At 37.8% G+C, this 26149-nt stretch overlaps 1 protein-coding gene across 1 annotated transcript in view; it reads right to left on the bottom strand.

Moving 5' to 3' along the window:
* CTNNA3 (catenin alpha 3) overlaps positions 1 to 26149 on the bottom strand; it is a 1802815-nt gene that overhangs the window by 388685 nt on the left and 1387981 nt on the right. The window contains exon 12 of the mRNA XM_004386410.1: positions 25385 to 25536. Coding sequence (XP_004386467.1) covers positions 25385 to 25536 — 152 coding nt within the window. The remainder of the gene's footprint in view (positions 1 to 25384; positions 25537 to 26149) is intronic.

The raw sequence follows: 26149 nt of genomic DNA, 5'->3' as shown, positions 1-26149 counted from the left end.
TCAATGAATTGGTCAGTTGAGCAGAGACTTTGTGATTTCCAAAGCCAGTTGATAAAATCTTTAAGGGCTAAAATTAGATTGGGAAAGTATGAGAAATAGTAAAAGTTGAATGAAAATTTAGAATGTTTAAACAGACTTTCTTTCAACAACAGTTATGTTTTATGATATACAGGCTTAAAATAATTTCTAAGACCTTTTAGGTAACTTATTGATGTTAGAGTTAATAGATATTTGTCATAATTTAAGCTTATATACTTTTGCATTTTATGCCACAAGAGAAAGGATATATATATGCATATATTTGGGTCTGCTAATGAGTGAGTTCATTTTTGCCTTAAAGAGATGCACCGTAAGAGGTATGCAAAAAAGACAACTTTTAAGAGGTTTATTAAAAAGAAATTCATTTGATGTAGTCAAAAGTTTTATCTATCTTACTAAAGTTTAATGGTTTAATTTATTAGATTTCAGGAGCTTTAACATTAGATAAAATATAAAACAAAGAATTGAGTTTCTTACTGTTAAAACAACAAAATTTTATTTGATTTCAGAGTTGAAGGATTAATTTATTCTTTGTGTAATCTGCCTCAAAGGCAGAGGTTCAGCCTCTCATTAGAATGACTCCTGAGCTGAAAACCAAGCTCCATGACTTTTAGAAAAAAAGGCAAGGTTTTTACTTTAAATGCTTTGGTTAAAATTCCCTGGGGGACTGAATTGCTGGGCGGAGGGCTGTGGGGACCATGGTCTCAGGGAACATCTAGCTCAATTGGCATAACACAGTTTATAAAGACAATGTTCTACATTCTACCTTGATGAGTAGCATCTGGGGTCTTAAAAGCCTGTGAGCAGCCGTCTAAGATACTCCACTGGTTTCACCCTTTCAGGAGCAAGGGAGAATGAAGACAACAGGACACATGGAAAAGATTAGTCCAAAGGACTAACAGACCACAGCTACCACGGCCTCTACCAGACTGAGTCCAGTACAGCTAGATGGTGCCCGACTACCACCACTGACTGCTCTGACTGGGATCACAACAGAGGGTCCTGGACAGAGCTGGAGAAGGACGTAGAACAAAATTCTAACACACAAAAAAAGACCAGATTTACTGGCCTGACTGAGACTGGAAAAACCCTGAGAGTATGGCCCCCAGATATCCTTTTAGCTCAGTGGTGAAGTCACTCCCGAGGTTCACCATTCCGCCAGGGATTGGACGGCCCCATAAAACAAAACGAGACTAATGAGGCACAGCAGTCCATGGACAAGGACTAGAAGGCAGGAAGGGACAGGAAAGCTGGTGATAGGGAACCCAAGGTTAAGAAAGGACCATGTTGACATGTAGTGGGGTTGTTAACCATTGTCATAGGGCAATATGTGTACTAACTGTTTAATGAGAAACTATTCTGTTCTGTAAACCTTCATCTAAATTCCAAAAAAAAAAAAAAGGATTATCTATGTGAGATCAAATTGACAACAGCAACTCAAAAGGTGTGATGGGAAGCCTAGGGGGCAGGGAGTTGAAGATAATGGTGATGGAATAATTTGCAAAAGGATAGTGAGAATAGCAGCACAACTGGAAGAATATAACCGATGTCACTGAATTGTACATGTAGAAATTTTTGAAATGGTGTATCTTTGGCCATGTATACTTTCACCAAAAAAGAAAAAAGGTCCTCCAAGGTCGAGAAGGGAGAGTGTTGACATGTCATGGGGTTGTTAACCAATGTCATAAAACAATATGCATACTGACTGTGTAATGAGAAACTATTTGTTCTGTAAACCTTCACCTAAATTACAATAAAAAAAAAATTTAAAGAAAAAAAGCTTTGGTTAAATAACTTAGGTATTGTTTCACGGTGACCTATAATAAACTTCTGACTACTCTGAAACTTCATGGAAAGCCATAAAAAAATTTTATAAAGGAAAAATGCTAAAAAGTTTTATTTAATAAATTACATGGAAGGTGTTTCAAAATCAAGAAAAACGCCTGATTTTCTTTGGGTTAAGATTTATATGTTAGTATTTCCTCTTGTGTTTCTGCCTAATATTAGACAGCAAATGCATAATATTATGTCATCATTTTATTATTATTTCTTAATTGCTAACTTGGTTGCAACTTTATCAAAGCCAATGGTTTGATGGAGAATTCACATCATTTACCTATGAAGTTTTCTTTCATTACTATTCACGTATTTAAAGATTTGATAATCTTAGTATATTCTTGGTATATCCTATCTTGGTATATCCTGGTATTGTATCTCAAGATTATTACATATTATATCTGATGTTCTTTAAAAATACAGTTAATAGTTATATTTTGAGATATTTTTATCTGAAGTTTTTTTTTTTTTTAACTGATTCTATTTGGCTTTATCTTATGCTTGTAATCAATTTCTATCAGGTCTTTCACTACAAGAGTATTATTTTTATAAGTTAATTATGGCCATATTAAGTTTTATCATCTGCAGATAAGTTTTTACTTTGCTGATTTGCGGAGAACATTTGACCAAAATATCTCAACAAAAAGATGGACTACATTGGACTTGAGAAAAGGACTGTGACTAGACTGGATAAAATTTCCAGAACTTCTATACCGAAGCTGACTGTGGCTGATCCAGAATCACATGGAACAGAAATTAACTACATAAGACTGAGTAAATGATAGGAAACTATAGGATTGATTTAGAAAATAATATTGGAGTTATTATTCCCTGTCCTTGAGCATAGAGAATGTGACCCAGCTGGAGCTGGGCTCACAAGGGCTCACAAGGACTCACAAGGGCACATCAACTGGGCCCTGAGGTATAAAGACAATAGCTAAGATAATCTTTGAAAATACCTTTAAGTAAACTTCCACAAAAAGCCAATCAAACAGTAGCAAAAGACTTTCTACTCTTATCTTTTTCTATTAGCATTTAGTGAATAGCAATTTGTTGAACCAATGAAGACCCACCTGACTGTCCTTACTGAAACCTGTGCCAATCAATAATCGTTAAGAAAGAGGATTCAAAATGTAGGATCCCAGTTTCTAGCCATTCTGTAAAAAGGTGAAGCTTTCAATGGTTTTGCCAGTTTGTAATGTTAATATATACTGATGACTCTGTAATGGTTCCTTGAACTCTGGCAGACATGGCTATGGCAGCATGCTTATCCGTTTTCCCCCTTTTGTCTGTTCTGTGATATTTCCTTGGATTCGGGCAGACATTTTAGCTCTGGCAGCATGCTTGTCCGCTTCCCACTTCTGACCTTTTGAACATATGCTAAATAAAACTTCTTTTTGTTTTACTAAACTTTGTGATGTTTTTCCCCTACAACAGGTTTTATGTTGGAATATTGCTGATGTTTCAAGGTCTTACTTTCTAGATATAAGAAACCATTTTCCTCTCTCCTAAATTATTTAACTAATGGGTTTAGATATTGTAACTCTTGAATTGGAAGTTCTTCTCTCATAAAAACAGTTTTGTGACACTTCTGCTTCTGAGAAAGTGATCCATGACTGTTAATAGGTAGACCAAGGAGGGACAGCTTGCCCTCGAGAAGAACACTTAATATGTTTTAAACAGATTAACTGAAGATCTCTAACAGGAGAGGTCCATCGTATATCATCTTGTTAATCACATTCTCTAATGAAAATCTGATTGTCACATGTGAATTTTTCTATACCTTCTGTTCCCTCTAGACAAACTTTGTGTGTGGTGGATCTAACTATACTGGTTTTAAATGATCCCTTTCCAACTGATAGTGAGTTTAGGTGGGTAATCTCTTGTTTAGATTCCTGGTGAATGCATGAGCAATGCACTTTTAGAATTTTAAGATTAGATATCCATAGTAATGATATTAGCAAAATATTGAAAAGGTAATTTTAAATTGTTACACACTATAAAATGAGAGTCAAAAAGAAACCTATTGGTCCAACACTCAGGATATGGTTGGTAGTTTTAATTCCTAGTCATGGTATAGTTGAATCGGAGAAACCTTTAAGAAATTTATCAATCATTATGGGATACATAACAGACAAAGTTGCTAATGTGATAAAGACACGACAGTAATCTCTGACCACACTAGCCAAGGTGACATGAGATAACAAAATAGCCTTAAGATTTTTTTATTAGCTCAAGAAAGTGTAGCCTGTGCTGTAGCAAATACCTCTTGTTGCATGACACTATAGGATAGAGTAGAACTGCCCCATAGAGTGTCCAAGGAGCGCCTGGTGGATTGAGACTACTGACATTTTGGTTAGCAGCCATAGCACTTAACCACTACGCCACCAGGATTTCCCACAGGAGAAGTAGAACAGGATATACATAGAATTAGACAGTAAGCTACTTGGTTACACACTGTAATACCCTCACAGACACCAGATTTATTTGGTTGGTTACCATCAGCAATAAGTACACAGGCTAGATCACTACTGCAAGGGATAGTAATATTCTTAGTCTGCATCCTGATAGTATTAGGCATAATAAAATTTATCTTCTATTGTCTTACACACCTAAAATGGCAAAAGAAGGTCTCAGGCTAAAATTTTGATGTGCATTGAGTCTGCTCACCCTGGCAATGTGATTGAGAACATCGCTCTTACTTAATAACCTGGTGAAGAACCAAATGGTATTCAGTGGAAAACCAACACCATGAGTTTAAAGAGCCTGCAATGGCCGCCATCTAGGAGCTCAACTAAGTCCAGCAATTAATATCTCCAATCTCCAATCAAAAGAAAAGAATGATATGGGAGGTAATATTGGAGCCATTATTCCCAGTCCTCAAGCATAAAGAATGTGACTCAGCTGGAGCTGAACTCCACAGACTCATAAAGACACATCAACTGGGCCCTAAGGTATAAAGACAATAGCTAAGACAATCTGAAAAAAAAAGAAGAGAATCTTCTAGGGAGACATTAACATAAACAGGACATGAAAGCTACTCTTTTTCTTTTAATATTTAGTAAATAGTCAGTTATAAATCAGCAAAAGGTCAGTAGCCACAATGAAAGGCCTAGGTCCAATATTTGTCCCTTCCCGAAAATATGCCATACAATTCCGAGCTGGGCTACAGTTCAAAATGGACCCTGGTCTTGAAGGACCAATGTCCAAAAAGAAATGGGAGGAGTGAGGCAGAGCCCCCACAGTGCTGTATTCTTTACCTGGCTTCCTCCCCTATAGTGTTGTATTGAAAAATCATTTCTTTTGCTGGCCCCCAACCCCAGTTTTGCATTTAAATCCTGCTTTTGCTTGGAAGTTATATGTAAACCCCACTGCGCCTGCATAGTATGATTAAGAATGTTGCTGACATAACTTATATGAACTCCCTACTTGTAAACTCCTTTAAAAGTAAGCTGCCTGCCCACCTTTGGCAAGCAGTCTTGGCAGCAGTAAGCTCTGACTGACTCCATTTCCTTGTACAATGAAGTAAGGTGCCTTTCTTGTTCTTCCACCTCGGTCCCTCGTTAATTTGCCAAACAAGTCATGCCAAGTAAGAACCTGGGGTTTCCACACGGTAACAAGTTCACTTCACCTCTATGGGCCCCAAAGCCCTCTGAGGATAATGAACTACATGATTTTTCACTCAACTCAGCTCTATCATTTCAGGGTTTTATGATTCAACTTTTCTACAACACAGTGCTCCATTAATGACACTATGTTGGCTTTCCAAATTTTCAATCCATAGCCCCCAGATGACTGTTTGCTTCCATTTTCCTGGTGTGTTGCCTCTGGTTGCCCTTCTCCTCTCTTGTCCTTCAAGCCTTCTTCACTGACAAGAAAAGCTTACAAGAAAGGGTGGTGCCTCTAGCATTTGGTATGGGTCCACGCTATCATTTATTTTGGGTTGTGCTTAAGAGAACCCAAAATATGATTTGTTGTAACATTATAATAATCAAATCACACTTTACAGCAGTAGGCATAGAATGTTTTTACTTTTACAAAAACAAAAAAGATTCACACACATAAGTATATATGTTAGAATTTATGTAGAAAACAATCTAAAAGGGTAAATAGCCCTGGAATGTAAAAAATATAAGATAAAGAAATAGGAGTACTCGGCTAAAATATTTACTATAAATAGTCTTATGTTGTTTGAATTTATTATCACAAGTAGGCATTATTTTGTAATAAAAATGCTATTTTAAATATTTTTATTGATTGATTTTTTACTTCATTTATTTTTTGAAAAGTGGCTTTGTACTCTACCATATATTGGGCATAAAATCATTAACAAGCGAGGGAGCTGAGGTGGAGAAATGCTCATTGGTAATACACAGGAAATGTCTTGGTATAGCCAGTGGGTGAATCTGTTTTCAGCTCTAACAGAAGCAGGAAGTGATATGTCCTTCTGAGAATGATTTGAGACTGCTTTTGTCACTGCATCTATAATCAGAAAACTAATTATGGTCGTAAGAATATAGTTCGAAGAAGAAACGCAGGTAGACTAAGTCTTCACATTAGTGAAAGAAACAAGAGCTTAGGCAAACACCACTATTGAAGTTACAAAATAGAACTGAAGGATGACACTTTGCAGAGTATATTGGAGGAAAGAAAATCTTTCCAAATAAATCAACAGATAAAGACTGCATTTAAAGACAATTCTTTGAGTAAGTGCACAAGCAAAGTCTAATGACTTTCTGCAGTTATTAATAAGGACACAAGAAAGAAGAGGCCTTTCCAGCAAAGATAGCACGGTTCAACAACAGAAACTGTAAGAAGGGCACAAAATACTGGGCTAGAATAGAGACAAACTAAGAGTCATTAACAACTAGAATTTCTTACCAAAACGCAACATATATTGTTCACAATTGTATGGCTTTACGCCTACATAGAGTATAAAGAGTTCACACCACACAGAGTTTGGATCAATCATTATCAGATTGTTGTAGGTCCTCCATTACAGTGTGAGGAGGGCACTCCAAAGGGAAAGAACTTGTTTAACCTCTCTTTCTGAATACCATACATTTCAAACAATCTAGTCCCCTCTCTCCCTTTCCCAATCCCCCAGTTATATCTCAGCTCTGTGGAACTGTACCGATCCCAAAAGGCTGGCAGTTTTCTTAATCTACAATTGGGGTATTCGGCTCCTTTTGCTAGCTAAAGCCTTAGTCATCAATTCCAGGAAACCCGGACACCAATGAATTACATATCTAAAAATGCATTACCTATTTAGTCATCCATGACCCCAAATGCAAGGAACATGTCCTCTTCTTAACTTATTAGTCCTCTAAGTAGCATTCTATGAGGCAGTAGTGGTTTAGTGGTAGAATTTTTGCCTTTCACGCCAGAGATTTGGGTTTAATTCCTGGCCAATGCACCTCATGTGCAACTACTACCCATCCATCAGTGGAGGCTTCCGTGTTGTTATGATGCTGAAGAGATTTCAGCAGAACTTCCAAAGATGGACTAGGAAGAAAGGCCTGGTGATCTACTTCCAAAAAATCAGCCAGTGAAAACCCTAGAAGCCCTATGGATCACAATGGTCTGACCCCCAACTGATCATGGGATTGGTGCAGGACCAGGGCAGCATTTTGTTTCATTGTGCATGGGTTCACCATGAGTCAGGGGACCACTAGATGGAAGCTAACAACACAGTTGAAACATTGTTGCTTTCACTTCTGAGATAGAACACTCTCTTGATTTTCTTCCTATCTTTCTGGTTACCGCTTTTCAGTCTCATTTGCTAGCACCTCCTCCTTTATGTGAATTCTAAATCATAATTTCTTCACTAATATACACTGTCCACATGTGATCACATTCTATGTTAAAGGAACCCAAATTCCTATCATTGTCAAAATTTATGCTCTAAGTTCTAAAATCATACATCTAATGACCCATATAACATATATATTATATATACATGTTTAATGTTTAATTAGACTACTAACATGGAATTCAAATTTATACCCCAAAATAATTCTTCCAAGTCTCCCCTAGCTCATTAAGTCACATTCACATACATACAACAACACAAAACATGAAACCTAAGACCCACACTTATTTTCCCCTTTCCCTTCAATCCCAGTTTCACTCCGAGCAAATTCAGTCAATTGTATCTCCAAAATAAATTTCAAGGTTGTCCACCTCTTCTGACAACTGTCTAGTCTAGAACTGTCCAATAGAAATATAATACAAGCAACACATTTAATTGACATTTTTCTAGTAGCACATTAAAAAATAAACACAAGGGGGACCTCATACCATCAAGAAAGCAGTGCCGGGAGCAGAGCACGTCCTTTGGACTGGGGTCCCTGCACTGAGAAACTCTTAGTCTGGGAGAACACTGATGAGAAGGCCAAGAGAGAGAAAGCCTTCCCCTGGAGCTGACACTCTGCATTTGGACTTTTAGCCTACTTTACTGTAAGGAAATAAACTTCCCTTTGTTAAAACCATCCACTTGTGGTATTTCTGTTATAGCAGCACTAAATAACTAAGACAGAACTTGGTACCGAGAGTGGGGTGCTGCTCTAACAGATACCTAAAATGCAGAAGTGGCTTTGAAACTGTGAATGGATGGAGGAGCGGCAGTAGCAGAGGACCAACAGCAACAGAACCAGGAGACCAGTGCAAGACGGCGCTGGAGCAGACCCACGGAGCAAAAGAGCTGAGTGCCTGTGAGCAGGAGGCTTCCTGGCGGAGTGGGGTGCCTCTGGGCACTTATTGGTGGAGCTAGGCTTGCCGACCCATGGAGCAAGGGAGCTGAGTGCCTGTGCGCAGGAGGCTTCCTGGCAGAGTGGGGTGCCTCTGGGCACTTACCGGTAGAGCTACAGAGCTTTGGAACACTTGCCTCAGCAGGGCAGATGTGGGCATGAGGCCTGAGGAGCCGAGAGGCCAAGAAACCAGAAAACAAGCTGAAGAGACAAGGGACACAAGAAGCTGAGCTGCCTCAGTCTCAAAAGGTATGGACATGACCTCAGGGGTTTCAAAGGGTGGAGCCATGGCCTCTGGTGTTTCTAAGGGTGGAGCTGTCACTCTGATGGAGTAGGAGAATGGTGCGCCTAAAGCCAAGGGAGCAGAGTTGCTGTCCAGTGGGCCTGGAAGGCGGAGCTGAAGCCCAGGGCAGAGGGGCCTCCACTCAAAATCCAGAGACTGTGGCCAATATGTAGAGTCTAGAGGGCAGGGCTATTGTGTAAATTGTCTCAGAGCCTTGAGGGCTAATGTAATGTGTTCTGCTGACTTGCTTGGTGCCTGTTATCACTTCTTTTCCTCTAGTTTGTCCCATTCGTAACGGAAGTGTCTAGCTTGTGCCTGTTCTGTCATCGTACCTTTGGAAGCAAGTAACTTGTATTCTAGATTTCACAGATGAAGAGGAATTTTTGGATTTTGGACTTGGAGTTAAGACTTTTGCTATGATATGATGGGGTGCATATGTTTTCCTTGTTGCAAGGATGTAATTTTTGGGGGGGGCCAAAGGGTTCAATGTCATGGTTTGAATTATGTCCCCCCAAAATATGTGTGTATCAAATTGGCTGGGCCATGATTTCCAGAATTGTGTGGTTGGCCTCCATTTTGTGATTGTAATTTTATATTAAAGAGGATTAGGGTGGGATTGTAACACCACCTTTACCCAGGTTACATCCCTGGTTCAGTGTAAAGGGAGTTTCCCTGGGGTGTGGCCTGCACCACCTTTTATCTCTCAAGAGATAAAAGGAAAGGAAAGCAAGCAGAGAGTTGGGGACCTCATACCATCAAGAAAGCAGTGCTGGGAGCAGAGCGCGTCCTTTAGATCGGGGTCCCTGTGCGAAGAAGCTCCTAATCTGGGGGAACACTGATAAGAAGGCCGAGAGAGAGAAAGCCTTCCCTTGGGGCTGACACCCTGAATTTGGACTTTTAGCCTACTTTACTGTAAGGAAATAAACTTCCCTTTGTTAAAACCAAAAATAAATAAATAAATAAACACAAATAGGTGAGATTAATTTTACTAATATATTTGAACCAAATATATCCAAAATATTATCAATTTCACATGAACTCAATGTAAAATATGTATAAGTATACAACATATTTTGTATTTTTTTTTCTTAGTGTCCGAATTTGGTGTTTATTTTACACTTACATAGCACATTTCAATTCACACTAGCCATATTTCATGTGCTCAAAAGCCACATGTGACTAGTGACTACTGTTTAGAGAATGCAGCTCTAATCTATGTCACTATAATCTTTCCCCTCAACAACTACAAGAAACTCATATCTGGTATTCCCACATCTACTCTTGTCCATCTCTGCCAAAAATATATTTACCATGGACGATCGAGGCTGAAACCAGCATAATTCCTTGTCTCTGTTTTAAACAATAATGGGACTGTGTATACTTTCCTATTCCTGTGTTAGATTAATAAAAAAATAACTTAGCTGTTTTCTTCAGGAAATGCCTGCTCCTGGGAAAGAAAATGAAACAGCTAAACTGATTATAACCAACAAGCTCATCAAGATTCACTTCAAGACCCTCCAATCACTGTGCCTACCCATCCAAATCTTAAATGTCACCAACTCTGCCCAATCCCAACCAATTCTCTCCCTTGCAAAATGCACCTTAAAATCACTCAGCACAGTCTTAAAGTGCTATAAAGAACTGTCCCTAATTTCCCCATTTTGAGACACTACTCAGATTCTGTCAAGGTGGTATTCTCCCTTACTGCACTGAATCTAATAAACTTAGCTTTACTCAATTAAGATGTTTTTTGGAGGTCTTCTGAAAAGTCAACATTCAACATAAGCAAGAGGGGACTTCTTAAAATGCAAATGGATCATGTCACTCACCTGTTTAAGATACTTCAATAGTTTCCAGTGCTTTTTAAACTAAATTCAAACTACTTAGCATGCCCTACAAGGCTAAGAATAATCCATCACCTTCATATCTCTCTAAGATCATATAATACTCCCCTTCTCCGCTCACTAGATTTTAGACTCAGTGTCTCCTTCCTGTTCTTTGAATAGCCAAGCTCTTTCCCACCTGGGCATCTTTGCAATCACTGTTTCCTCTTTCTGGAATATTTTTCCCCAGTCGCTTTAAATTGCTTACTCACTCTGATTCTTATTAACTAACTTAAATTTGAGATCCTCCATGAGGCCATCTTGAATATTATATCTACAGTGTTGTTACCTCTTGCTCCAATTTTCTTTTCATTATATCATCCTATTTATTTGTAGCACATATCATTAGAACTTTCTTGCCTAGTTCTTTCTTTAATTGCTTATTGTTTGTTTCTCTCCACTAGAATATAACCTCCATGAAAAAAGTCTATATTATCCATCTATATACGCCTAAGTGTCCAGTGGATTTTTGGCACATAGTGGGTGCTCAATAAATACTAATCAAAATAAATAAAATGAAGATTCAATAAATTAATAAAGAAATCAGAAGAAAGAAAACAGAATGAAGGAAAGAGAGAGAAAGAGAATAAAGGAATGAACAAATTAATGGAAGGAAGGGAGGGAGGGAGGAAGGGAGAAAGGGAGGGAGAGAGGAAGGAAGGAAAGAAGGAAAGATGGAAAAAAAAGAGGAAACTCCCTAAAATATGTGACATAAGCAGACAAATATTTATTCTGTATTTATTAGAACACTTAGAAACGGTGTATTAAAGGGAAGGAAACCAGGACTCCAGAGCTACTGTAGAAGGTAACTGAGGCCACAGTCAAGGTCTCCTAATTTCTAATAAAGTTCTCATCACAGCATAATGCCCTGTCTTTCAACCTTTTCTGACTGATGTGGTTCTTTTGAAGCTAACGTGTTAACGACTCAGTTAATAATGAAACGAGGCATCTGAAGGAGAAAATGATCCTCTGTGCATTAATTGGTGAGTCCATATCTTTTCGCATTTACATCTCCCACTTGCATTTTGATTAGCAATTTCCTCTGTCAATTCACCACCCAAATCCTCTGTAACCAGTAACATGTTACACTCTGGAACAGATTCAATGAGTCCCTGAAGCTGGCAAGATGGCACTTCAATCCCTTCACCTTGGCTGCTCTAGTGATGAGCATGCCTGACTGCCAGTCTGATTTCCCAAATCTCCTCAGAGACAGCCAGGCAGCTAGAAATATTTTGGGCATATGCTGGACTTCAGCTCATTGCAAACACAAAAATGCTTGTAACAAATAAAAGTCTCACTTCTTTCTATTATTATTAACTTAATCACGTCTTCAAAGTCCCTTTTGGAAAAATTCCATGTCCTGAGGAACAGCTATCCCTGAAAATTATACTTGATCGATATCTTTAGTGAAGGGTAAATAGTTAAGATTAGCATTTGGTGGAAACTCCTATCTTTTTTTAACAGTAAATAAATTATAAGAGGCTTTGTTGCCTACCCAATCACTGTTTTTCTCTTGTACCATCAAGAAAGCAGTGCTGGGAGCAGAGCGTGTCCTTTGGACCGGGGTCCCTGCGCTGAGAAGCTCCTAGTCTGGGAGAACACTGATGAGAAGGCCAAGAAAGAGAAAGATTTTAAAAGATTAGACAGTCATAAGCTTAAAGGGGAGCCCTGGAGGCACAGTGGTTAAGAGCTCCTCTGCTAACCAAGAGGTCTACGGTTTGAATCCACCAGCCACTCCTTGGGAATCCTATGGGGCAGTTCTACTCTGTCCTATAGGGTCACTATGAGTCAGAATCAACTCAACAGCAACGGATTTGGTTTTTGTTTTTTTATGCTTGAAGGGCAGGAGGAGCATTATTCTCCTTCTCAACTCTATGGGAGAATCTTGAATAATGCTATGCCAAGGATTGGTTTAGTTAATTAACGTCATGTGATGCAATACTGGCCAATGAGACATGAGGAGAAGTCATCAGGCAAACTGTGATAATATTCTTACTCACTCTGAAAAAGGGACACCAATCAGAGACATTCCTTTTTCTGACCTTTGAATGTGTCTGTGTGAGGACTAGATGCTTGGAGCTGCTGCAGCTCCAGCACAGTGGTGAGAGGATCAGTCTGAGCCAAGGTGTTGCAAATGGCAGAGTGAACAGAAAAGGATTTGGGCCTTCAGCTGCTGAGACACCCCTGAAGCTTATCTCCAGACTTTGTATTATGTTATTATGTGAGATAATAAATATTCTTATTGTTTATGACACCTTTGAGATTTCATGCTGGAAGTTATCTTGCCAATCTTAGTTTTACATAGCTTGCTAATTTAAAGTGACCACCTATTTGACTGACTTAGGTTTATCCTGTCACACTGTTGTCTAGAAAATTTGACAATTTCCAGTCACCATCAAGATAATATTCAAGCTAATTGACACAGCACAAAGAATTTTAAAAACTTACTCTGTTTTCCTTTCCATTTTTCTTACATCTGCTTACTGGGTCCAGATAGACTAACCATCTTGCTGGTCTCTAAACACATCTTATGTCTACATGCTTACAAATGTTACATCGAATGCCCTCACTCCAACTAGACGGCCCTAATCTTTCATCAAACCCCAACTAAAATCCACCGATGGATACATTTTTGTAAAATTATCTTCAAGGCAGAATTAAAAGCCACATTTTCAATGATTATTCTATATGCGTCCATTACAGCAATTATCACAATGTATTGCTATCATTTTGCTTACATATCTCTTTACTGCATGAAAATGCCACTTACTTGAAGCAAGGATGATGCCTCACACATGTCTGCACCCTTAAAACCTAGCAAAGTGCTTGAAAGATAGAAGGTACTCAGACACTTTTCTAGTGGCTGATTAAGGAGACTACATAGTGAAAGAGAATGATTCCTTAGTATGATGACTTCTTCCTTCTTACTTACCCAGATTCATGATAATTTCATATTCTACAAACCCTTCTCAAAACATTTTATTCTGTTTTAGACTTCCTCTTTATTATTATTTCAACAGATTTTTTAGAGGACGGGATCAAAAAGATTGTGCATAGGTTAGCATCTAAATAGGCAATGGAAAGATTTCTGAAGGATTTTAAAATGTGGAGATTTAAAGTTCTGCTAACAAGAATATTTGATTAACCAGAGCTCTCAAATCTTTGTCATTAGAAAAAGGATTCCCTGCAATGGATTAAGAACCTTTCTATTGGTTTATTTTACTACTTAATAAGGCAGAAGGTGTTTAAAATGACTTCTGTTACAAAGTCAATCAGTTAAAAATAAAATAGAATAATTATTATTAATAATGGTGTTATCGATGATAACAGTATGGTAATAAAAGTGTGGAAAATTTTATTTTCCAAAAATGGTCACAATATTATCTTCCATCCCACATGCTCCTATTGACCTTGGCACTACTCCCATGGAAAAGTGGGGTCCTCGCTCCTTGAATCTAGGAAGCTTCTTACTTGCTTGTAACCAATAGAATATGACAGAAATGGCACTGCATTGCTTCAGAGGTTAGGAAAGTAAAGAAAATGCAGGATGTGGATTGTTAACTTATCTTCATCCTTCAATCCTTGATATTGCCAACTATCAAGAGGTTGCCATGCTGTGAGAAAGCCTTTGCCCTCGGCTTCTGGGAAGTAATCAATGATGTAGGAGTATCTTTCTTTAGAGTGGTGTTTGGCCATACCCAATCGTCTTAGGATGGGAGCTGGCTATGCCAGAGAAACCAACCATGTGATTTAGGGTGGGGCTTTGGTTTACAAGGTATTAGCCAACCTGGAGTCTTAGATCAACCACGTGAACAATAAGTCAATCAATCATGCCTGCATAATAGAGCCCCAATAAAAACTCTGAACACTGAGTCTCAAGCAAGCTTCCATGGCTGGCAATATTTTATGCAAATTTTCACAAATTGTTGCTGGTAGACTCCACAGAGAGAAGCCAACAGAAGCTCCATGTTTGGAACCCTCCCAGACTCTGCCCTATGCATCTCTTCCCTTGGCTGATTATAATCCTTATCCATTCCCTGTAATAAATTGTAACCAAGAGTGTAATAGCTTTCAGTGAGTTTTGTCAGACTTTTAGCAAATTATCAAACATGAGGGTGATTTTGGGAATCCCCAAACTTGTAGTTGGTGTCAGAAGTGAGGACAGTCTTGGGGACTGTGTCCTCTAACTGTAGCAGGCCCTAAACTCCTTGCATTGACCCAATGAATTTGTGAGTATAACACATTTATTGTGTTTTATGCCACTAAGTTTAGAGAGATTTGTTGCACAGCAATGGTAACTGGAACCAAGATTAGGAAAAGGATGGGTTAGGTGCTCACCAATCCCATTTTTTGTTCTTGAATACACAGGAAGATGACATTTCCCAGCCCCTTTGCAGTTCATTTGGGTCTATGTGACTTAGTTCTGACCACAGGGAAACACGCAACATCAAGCTCTGACCATCAAACATCCTATTCAACTCATCTGTTCTTTCTTCACTTTCTGCAGTGACTGTGGAGGCCACAGTATGAAGATGGCACTCACAAAAAATTGAGTAACTAAGTCATTACTTGGAGCAGAGCTACTCAAGAAAACTGTCTGGCTAGCATCAGACCAGTGTATGAGTGATAAATAAGACATGATTTGGATTAAGTACTGAGATATGGAGGGTTCTGTTACATCAGCTAGCATTTGCTAGCCTGACTAATAAAATGCTAACATTCATTGGGCATTTACAATGTGCTAGCAACTTTGCTAAATGCTTTACATGTATTATTGCATCTAAACTCAGATCAACCACATTAAGGAGGTGTTTTGTTATTGCCATTTTGCAACTGAAAACTTGAAAATGAAAGAGTACTCAGGATCACAAAGATAATTCCAAGAAGGGAATTTCCTTGAAGATGGAGCATTGGGAGACAAACCTAAAATAAGATTATGCTCTAACAGTTAGACTAGCAAAAGTCCATACATACTGGAAGATGTTAGCCATCAGTAAATGTGTTGTTGACATACATTTTTTTTAAACAGGTACCCTGAACTTATTCCTAAACAACTAATTTTTAGTGATAACAGAAGAATGTGGAAATCCATGATTTTACGTTTATATTTTTTTTAGTAGACAGACCACTATGGACTGATTAAGATGCATTTTAAAGTCATTTTTAAGCACTAGAAATAATATTTGTTGTGGTATCTTTCTATATTTTATGACTTTAATTAAATTTCTGTTCTAAACACTGCAATATAAGACAGTATAAAACTCATTTTAATCATTAAATTTGTGGATAATATTGTGACTTTCAAGGCTTATAACACCAAGGGACTGATGATGGAGGATAATGTTCATAAAATATTCTTCAGAAGTTCCAAGTTCCACAAATTCCATCCTCAAGGACCTTTCTGCCTTCCACAACTTAACAGCTAATATATAGAAGTCTATTCTACAACTGTCTTCATCTTTAAAGAAAAATACTGTCACTCTCACAAGGTACAATGAAGGACTTCTAAAACAACCACATAGATCCAACCTAATAGAAGATTCGATTGAGACAAATAGCACTGTTATAGGCATTTGCTTTTCATTTGTGATCACATTAGCAGCCACTGAGTACAATACTTGGCAGAAATTGTTGGGGCTTTCAAAACTATCTTAAACCAAAGATCAATTGAATTTTAATTATTTATTTTAAAGTATTTATTGGGGGTAGTTTACTATTGTCTGTCACTTTTTGTAATGTACAGTAAAATAAGGTATCATTATTCCCTCCCGCTGTCCCTAATTTCTTGGCATCCAGAGCTTTAGTTTCAAATGAACGTCAACTCATTTTGAAACCAAATCAATAACTTTATTTCCTTGTAAAAAAAAGCCTAACATCCGATTCTGTTCAAAAAGTCTAAAAATCTTGTTTTTTTTTTTTTTTTGTTTTTTTTTTCACATAGCCTACATTCTAACGTGGGGAGCCAGACAGTAGATAAATAAACAAGTATGTAATATGCCATTTGGTCATGGTAAATACTTAAAAAATGAACCTGAATAAGGGGGTTGGGAATGACTGAAGTAGGAGATACTACTTTCAAATGTGGGTCTGTGCAGGAGCTGTATAGGATGTTATATAAGGTAACACTGGAGCAGACCTAAAGAGGTTTGCCATGCAGATTTATGGAAGACAGCATTATGGTTAGAGAGAACAGTAGGTGGAAAAGGGTCAGAAATGTGTGTAGGACAAGTTAGAGGAACAGACAGGAGGCCAATGTGCCTGAATCTGAGAGAGCAGAGAAGATCTGCAGGAAAAGTTTTCTTCAACAAACTGCCCAATAAGTGATTCTTGGGATTTATGGGTTTATAACTGCCCCATCAACAAAGGGAAGTCAGTGAGGTTGAAAGGCTTCTAGTACACAAAACACCAGGCCGTTTCTTTCTCCAGAGGTAAAAGAAAATGTTCTGAGCTCGTGCCAGAAGACGTCGGATCTAGTCCTGAGACTTCCCCTATTAATGTGTGACCACAAGCATCTCAGTTCACTTAGGCCTTTTGCTACCTCGGACTACAGAATATGTCCCTCCTTGGAATTTTGTCATGTACTTTACAGATAGTATAGACACAAAATCCTCAGTCTCTATCCTCTCTTTTTCAGTTATGCCAAAGGCTATTCTTAAAAAGTTATCACTTCATAATTTGTATTTTTTTAGAAGCCTTATTCAACACTCTAAAAGTTGTTCTCGAAATGTAGGCATGCAGCTGAACATCTTATTTGGAAGTAAGCAATCACTACAGCTTAAAATATTTAGGGCAAAATCTGGTTTTTGTTTAAGACTAGTAATAAAAGTCAGAATCAACTCAATGGCAATGGGTTTTTTTTTTTTTGGTATATGTTATTAATGTATCATATTTAATGACAAATATAACAATAATTAATATAAACCATTTAATAATTAACTTACAAACACCAACAAAAAAGTCCCTTAAGATCTCATAACCAAGCACCTTTCTATCCCACTGTTCACAATGCTAGCCATTTCCCTGAAGATGTTTTCAAAGAGAGATGCTTGGCTCCTTGTTCTCAATGGACTTTGAGTCAAAACCTCCTAGCAGTGCTTGGATAGAGCTCTCTGAGTGCAGGACTAGCCTGCATCAAAGCCCTTCTGGACCATGGACTCTCCTGCCAGTCCAGTGGCTTTGACCCTTTGGTAAGAGAGCATTTCCCAGAATGACTTCAAGCATTAAACATCTTTCTCTCAGCATGAGCAACAGAGATCACAGACTAGTACTGCTTTGTAGCTTAACCAACATGTTTCTCAATACTCTTTTTTCTTACTCTAGTTACCTCTGTTCTCTTAGTCAAAAGTCTCTTCAAACGGGATACACATGAAGAAGGCCCTTAAGTGTGCTGACAGCATAAAGCTTCAGCTCTCACTGACCAAAGCCAGGAGGTGGTTCCGTGTTTCCTTATCTTACACTCTGTTTTTAAAGAAAATCAGCAAGAGCTACACTACAGAATCCTCCCACCAATGTTTGGTTTAAATTTGCATATAAAGTTAAGGTTACATTGTTACAGGTCTTTTATTAAGTTCCCGTAGAAAGTCACCTGGTATCTGCCTTCTTTACAAACTGGTTCTGAGACTATAAAGGAGACATATCACTTCCAAGAATACCAGAGTGTTTTAACTGGGATTCCCTGGCAAGACTCCTGTGAGAATGAAGAGTGGCGTGACTAAGATAGTTCAGGAAATCTGCTTAACACTGAAAAATGAAAATATGTAAAATCTTTGTACGTTAAAAAAAAAAGAAAAAAAATTGAAATGGTGCCTGAATAGATTCTCCACAGTCAACAAAGGATCTGCAAAGCATGAAGAGAGAAAGCTAATATTGGATAGCAGTCAGTCCTACAGAGAGAAAGTGTTCCCTGGGGTTGGAAAGACTGACTTGATAGGAACCATGATCATTAGTGCCCAAGCACTGTGGAACATTGCCTGGTGGGTGGAGGTAATACACCATGGGGCCTCAATCAATGTGGTCAGGGCCCAGAAAACTAGAGCGAACATAACAATTTATCACCCAAATAGGACACTTTTGAGGAGGGTGGAGAAAGGGTTCTGGGGTCATAGACTGGCAATAGCAGAGTTAGTGGAAGTAGCTCTTAAATGACTGAGGAACTTGGAAGAATAGACAATTCTAATATTCAAATATTTGGGATGATTGCATTTACAAGGGAACACTAATAAAGGGGTGATTGAATTCTTGGAGAAGCCAGTGAAGATATTACCGTTGCATTACTTTTGTTTTGTTTTGTTTTTAGGGTTTTCAATGGCATTATCATATCATCTGCAAATGAAGGCAGTTTTACTTTTTTCCTTTCTAATTTGCATACTTTTTATTTTGTTTTCTTGATTTACTATACTGGCTAGGATTTCCACAACATGTTGAACTAAAATAGTAAGCATGAACGTTTTCGCTCTGTTTCTGCTCTTAGAGGATAGCACTCAATCCTTTATTTTTATTTTTAAAGGCAATGATAGCTAAAAGTAGGAATTCAACAGTATGTTTCCATTTCACCCGCAAGTGAAGAAAACGACGTAAAGTAGCAACATAGGTGGTACCCGGTAGAGCTGAGGTTTGAACTCAGGTCTTTTGATTTTTAAACACAATATTCTTTCCACTATGCCACCATTTCCAAATTGAGTTCCACAGGATTCTAATCATACAAGATAAATTCTACATTAGTTAGGGACCAGCTGACACCCTCAGAGACTTTCGCTTTGTAGTTTGAGTGTGAGACAGCAAAGAGACAGATGGCAGCTTGGCCCAGAAGCTGAGAGACAAAAAGAGAAGATGGACGTATGTGAGGTCATAGGAAAAAGGAATTATGGAGGAAAGCAAAAGAAGTTCAGGGAAGTCATGACACAGTGTAAACAATCTCAATTAAGAAAACAGATATCATTCCAGATACAGAGTTTTTCTAGCTTTGTAAGCCGAAGTTGTTTATTGGACGATGTTACATTCTACAAAGCCATTAAAACAGTTAATGTAAAAATAGTTCACGTAAACTGGGCCATATAAATGGTTTCCTGATTTATTTTATTTCCCTTTGTTTCCTCAGAATTAACTTCCATCATTTGGGATATCGTGTTCCCTAAAATATAAAGTCAGAAAACTAAAATAGAAAACCCAGATTTGCTATAATCCTGAAAACCCTCACATTTGGCTTTAGAAAAGTCTCTTTATATTTTCTATGCGCTTTTGATAAGGCATATATGAAAATTCACAACAAAATATATGAAGTTTACGTTCTGGATACCGGTTATAGAATGAATTTTACCCTGCTTGGGGGTTGGGGGGTGGTGTTTCTCTGCTGGCCACCCATGTTACCCTCTCATTATTCAACTATGCTGTCCTTTTTTTTTATTTCTTCTATTTATGGTTCATCCTTATCCTGTGGCCATGGAGTCAATTCTGACTCACAGCGACCCCACAGGACAGAGCGGAACTGCCCCATAGGGTTTCCAAGGCTGTAAATCTTTACAGAAGCAGACTGCCACATCTTTTTCCCATGGAGTGGTTGGCGAACCCATCAACCTTTCAATTCGCATCTGAGCGCTTTAACCACTGCATCACCAGGGATCCTTTATTTATGGTTAGACATCTTTTAACAAAAAGGATGAATACTGAAGGTTTGATCCTCCCTGCATGTTTTATGAGGTTAATAAAAACAATATGCAGAACTATAATACTAGTTTAGACTAAGGTGGTTTCAAAAGCACAATTTGCATTAAACAATCTACAATTTATATATAAAAAAACACCCATTGCCGTCCAGTCTATTCCAACTCATAGCGACCCTAAAGGACAGAGTAGAATTGTCCCATAGGGTTTCCAAGGCTGCAATCTTTATGGAAGTAGACTGTCACATCTTTCTCCTGTGGAGCAATTGGTGGGTTCAAACTGCTGACTTTTCGGTTAGCAGCTGAGCACTTAACCACTGTGCCACCAGGGCTCCTTACTGCAATATTAACCCATTGTTGTCGAGTCGATTTCAACTCATAGGGGTAAGTAAGTACTAACTAACTAGTGGTAGCTGTGGTAGCTGTAGTAGCTATATTTTTAAAAGAGACTTCAGTTTATTAAGCTCTTTTTTTTCCATTTTTGTTGTCACGATAATCTTTTGAAGTACCAAGTTTATTTTACAAAGCAGGAAACTAATGTTTAGTGAGATTTGTTATTTAGTCTTATTTGCTTTAGTCTTAACCATCATACGGATTCCTAATAATTAAATATTCCAACACCGATATTAAGCACAAAACACTTAAAAAATATTTAATACCTGCAACTCTCTGAGGTTGTTAAGAGAAGATTCTAAAATTTCATTTGTCCAGACACTGAATCCAGTAGAGATAGCAATACATCACAGTATTTATCTCAGAACTTTATTTATACTAATTTGAACAAATACTAACATGATAATTGATCAAATAAATATTAAAGGCAGATATAACCATATTTTCATAAAACTATAAAATTGTAATTTCTGATTTTAAGCTAGTATTTCGTTGTTTCAAGGACACTGAAGAACACTCATGAAAACTCAGACAAAGGGTAGGAATCTATAATATTCACAAGCATACTCAAGATGACCGCCTACTCCATCTTGAAATTGTATGATTATAAAACGATCCCCTTAACCTTGACACATTTTAGAAACCTTGAAGAAAGCATCAAGTACTTTGCAGTTCTAAGGCCAGGGTATTGGTCAGCATTAAGTTTGACCTTGTAAAGAGAAGATTATACCAGATCAATTTTATTAGCTTCTATGACAGAGTGAAAATCCTTAAAGGAAAAGAGAAACAGACTTTCGTTTTCTTGGGCTTGAGTTAGACTTCTATTTTCAGTCTTTAGTCTGATTAGCAATTAAGTCCTGAGGTTCATATATTGTCCTCCAAGGACTCCCTGGGGCCTGGAGAGGCTCCCCCACAGGCTGCCTAAGGGGTTGGGGGTACAGGAACAGTGATTATGGGCCTTGGGCCTCTCCTCCCTGATTTCAGGAACAGAAGCTCTGCTTTTATTTTTTTTTTTATATTTTTGACAATAAAGAGTGTTTGAAGAAAGAATACCTCTCTGTCTCAAAGGCTGAAAAGCATTCTTTCAAAGCATTTGCTTTCAATATGTTCTCAGTCAGATGTCACATCGGATTCTAAGAATTCTTAATATTAATGTCATTAACTGGAGCCAACTAGCAAGGATGGCAGTCTGATACAGAGCCAATATGGCTTAATATCTTTATTAGTAATATGGGTGAAATAATTAAAAGTCTACTCCTGATGTTTCTAAAGCTCATGTTTCTAAATCTCTATTCTTCATTTCTCACTTTCTTTGGACATGTTATTAGGAGGGACCAGTCCCTGGAGAAGGACATCTTGCTTGGAAAGGTAGAGGGTCAGTGAAAAAGAGGAAGGAAGACCCTTAACGAGATGGATTGACACAGTGGCTGCCAGCAATAGGCTCAAACATTGTGAGGATGGTACAGGATTGGGCAATGTTTCGTTCTGTTGTACGTAGGATCACTATGAGTCAGAACGGACTCAATGGCACCTAACAAAAACATGTTTCTAACTGATGCTAAGTCGGGCGTGATCAAAACAAATTCAAAAGCACTCTGACAAGTTATTTGAAGTGTCATTTAGAAACACAAGTTTAATAGAATTAGGACTTAGGACGAAGAGCAAACGTATCAAATCAAAATGGAGAAAGAACATATAGGCAGCAACAGGGTAAAGCAATAAAAATAAAAACTAAAATCTTTGGAAGTCATTGTCTATTCAACAGTTGTGATGCTTAAAAAGGGGAAAAATAAGCTAACACAGCTGTTGGCTAAATTAATAGAGATAATATATAAGAAAAATTCTTCCACTTTATTTGACACTGGACAGGCCCTAATTAGTGTATGCTTTTTGACAGTTTCATTTGAGAAGTGTGTTGAATACTTAAATAAGGACTAGGCAAGAAAACAAAATACTAAATTATTCCTATGCAAAAAAGCTAAAAGAAATTGAAATATTTACCTTGAAGAAGAGATGACTATAGGAAAAAAATTACTGTCTTCAAAGGCTATTAATAATTACAATAAATTGTTCTCCTGCCCTAGACAGGACTACTGAATGTGATGAATATGTAGAAATAATGGCGAGATAATTTAATTTTCTGTAAGTAAGTCTTCACGATAATAAGGAAGTTTCAAATACTGGAACATTCAACTGGGAGATTCTATAAGATTTCTTTTCACCCCTAGACAGATTTAGTAGGAGAAAACACACATTCCTCACCTTGGCTCCCTTACACTATTTCACTGGCTTATCTTCACAAATTTCCAACTGGGGATAATGAAAGTATAGGGCCTCGCCATGGTAAAAGTGTTTTCTGAAGGTTATGTCTTCTTCACCATATATATACAGCTCACCATAGATATATATCTATCTATATATATATATATATAGATAGATAGATAGATAGATACAGGTAAGGTATAAAAACTGACAGGTGGTAGAGACAGACGCATAGAGGCAGGTGGTTGTACTGTGGTGCCTTGCATGTTGCTATGATGCTGGAAGCTATGCCACTAGAATTTCAAAAGCCAGCAGAGTCAACCTTTGTGGAATGGTTTCAGTGGAGCTGCCAGACTAGGAAAGACTAGGAGAAAGGTCTGGTGATCTACTGCCAAAAATTAGTCAACAGAAACCCAGTGGATCACAGAATATTGTCTGAGACCTCAATTCGCTTACTTTGAACACATCATCAGGAGGGACCAATCACTGAAGAAGAACATTGTGTTTGGTATATGGTGGTCTAGCAAAGGCAAGAGAAACCCTCAATGATACAATGGGTGCAGCAATGTTCTCAAATATACCAGTGATCACGAAGATGGAGCAGTGATCATGAAGATGGTGCAGGATTGGGCAACATTTCACTCTGTTACACATGGGGTCACCATGAGTTTGAGCTGACTCAATGGCTACTAACAACAACAACGACAAGGTATAAGACATTTCCTAAGAAGAATATCTTCAGTAAAGGTTCTTTGCTGTTCAGACATAGAATTAGCACAGTGTCACAATTTCCAATCACATATGAGGTGATACGTGTAGGCTGCTCACCAGTATATATCCTGGGGTTCCTCTCTGACGTGTATAAGTGGCTTGCTTTCAGGTTTTCATAAGCCTTGAAGTGGTAGATTCTGTACCTTGACACCTCTAACTTTCTCTTACAATTTCTTTCATAAGGGTTCATCTGCTCTGCCAAGGCCCTGACTTCTGTTGACCCTTTTCCTTACAAGGTCCCAAATGACTCTATATTTCTATACTTCTCAGTATCACCTATCTATGATGTTGGTTCCTATCAGATACTATCTAGGTTCTACCTGTATCTCCTCAAAACTTCTATTTCTATCTTATAGTGTTACTAACAGTTAATCCAGAGGCTTTCAAATTAAACTCTGTGCATACTTACAAAATCCACTCTCCAGACCTATGAATCTTCCTACTGCAAGCATCTGAGACTCTGCCACGGGGCTGCTCTCTTCGGCCACAGAACTTGCTTGGCCCAGGCATAAGGCTCAGGTACCACCTCTGGGGATAGTCTTCAACCAGCGATGAGCAGGCACATACATATCCAGCTTTCATTCTCTCAGGTGAGATAATTCTGAGGCATGTTCTACAGTATCTCCATAGTTCTCCAGCAGGATCAAGCCCCAGTTTATCCAGTGACTCATAATCATACCTTGTATTGGCTTTCTTTCCCTCCCTGTCTCATTCCATCTGTCTCACTTTCTCTTAAATAGACTACTGATAAAGCAAGTCCTTACCTTAGGACCTGCCTCCAGGTAAACCCCTCCTAAGATAAGGTGTCTCCATCTCTCTTACATATACATTTTCTGAAGGACTTCCATTGTTTTTTAAGATATTTAAAAAATATTCCACATTAACATTTGAGTACAAACAGATAACCCTGGATTTGCGTATGCAGTCTGCCTTCTAGCAGACTGTTCACTCACACCTTTGGGGAAGCAGCATATACTCCCCCAAACAGACAACTCCAAGACTGGAATAGTTCAAGTGTTTATGAACTTGTTCTTGGAAGCTCCAACTGAGGTTTCTTGTTGAACACTCTGTGATTCTATGACCTAGAATAAGAGGGTTTGGTCATAGAGATAACTTGTTTTAAACATAGTTTCCTACTAATTTCAGTACAGTGATGAAAAAGATTCTTTATTTTTATTCAAGAAAAAATCAGCATATTACTTTTGGTATTTTTCTTTGGTTTCTGATCATTCTATGTGACACCTCAACGAATCCTCCATTATCATTTCTGCACACGCAGTAGTTAAATGTGGTCATTTGTGTAAGTTATAACCAAATACATAAGTAAAAGTGTTGTTTGTAAAACAGTCAGTAGATCTGACTTTGGGGATGCATATGAATTTCTAAAGTTCTAATAGATTTCAGCATTGACATTACAGCATAGAAATAAAACACTACTTGCATTCATCCCAGACATTCCAGATGGTGAAGAATGTTACAATAATTCAATGGAAGGTAAAGCAAACTTACCCGAATCATCATGACTGAACATCTGATATCATGAATTGTATCATAGATCTTCTTTGAGATGTCCACAAATTGATTGTCATCAAACACATCCATAAAGTGCTCGCTTAAGGCTTCCAAGGCAACATTCACTTGTGTTACAAACTCAGGAATTGCTGTTAAAATAAATTAGGAAGAGAAGATTGTCCTTTTTCGTATTTGTGGATTTCTGCAATTTCTAAGAAATAGAGAATTGTATTTTTAACCAAATATTTGACTAACAAAATTTTAATTATTATTATTTTTAATGTAGAGAGAATAAAATATGGTAGAATAATCTTGTTTTCTGAAAAGTAAGGTAAATCAAAGACAATGAAAGATTTTTTTTAAAAAATTTTAAAAGATCATCTATCTCCTTTATGTCATTTTGGCTTTACCAAGCCTTGGATAATACAAGCATTTCTCATTCCATCCAATATAAACCCCCAAAAATTACAAACAAGAACTGCTGTGAAAAACAGTTTGAATTGTATCCATAAAGAAATTTAAAGAAAGCAAGCATTTGTATTGCTAAAAGGAAGAAAATTTAATTAAAGGTACAAATTCTATCTTGTAGAAATAACACAAACACTGCAAACTATCTTTTGGTAAGATGTTTCTCCTATCATCAAAAAGATGACTAAGAGGAGTTCCGGCAAGATGGCGCTCTAGGCAGAAGCACCACGCCGTCCCTCCACAGCAAAGATCCGAAAAACTAAGCCAAACAGAGAATACAACAATCCTGAAACC

This window comes from Trichechus manatus, unplaced genomic scaffold, assembly GCF_000243295.1.
Source record: "Trichechus manatus latirostris isolate Lorelei unplaced genomic scaffold, TriManLat1.0 scaffold00163, whole genome shotgun sequence".
Lineage (NCBI taxonomy): Eukaryota > Metazoa > Chordata > Mammalia > Sirenia > Trichechidae > Trichechus > Trichechus manatus.
Note: the sequence above shows the minus strand (reverse complement) of the source record. Positions and strands in the feature narration are given on the sequence as shown.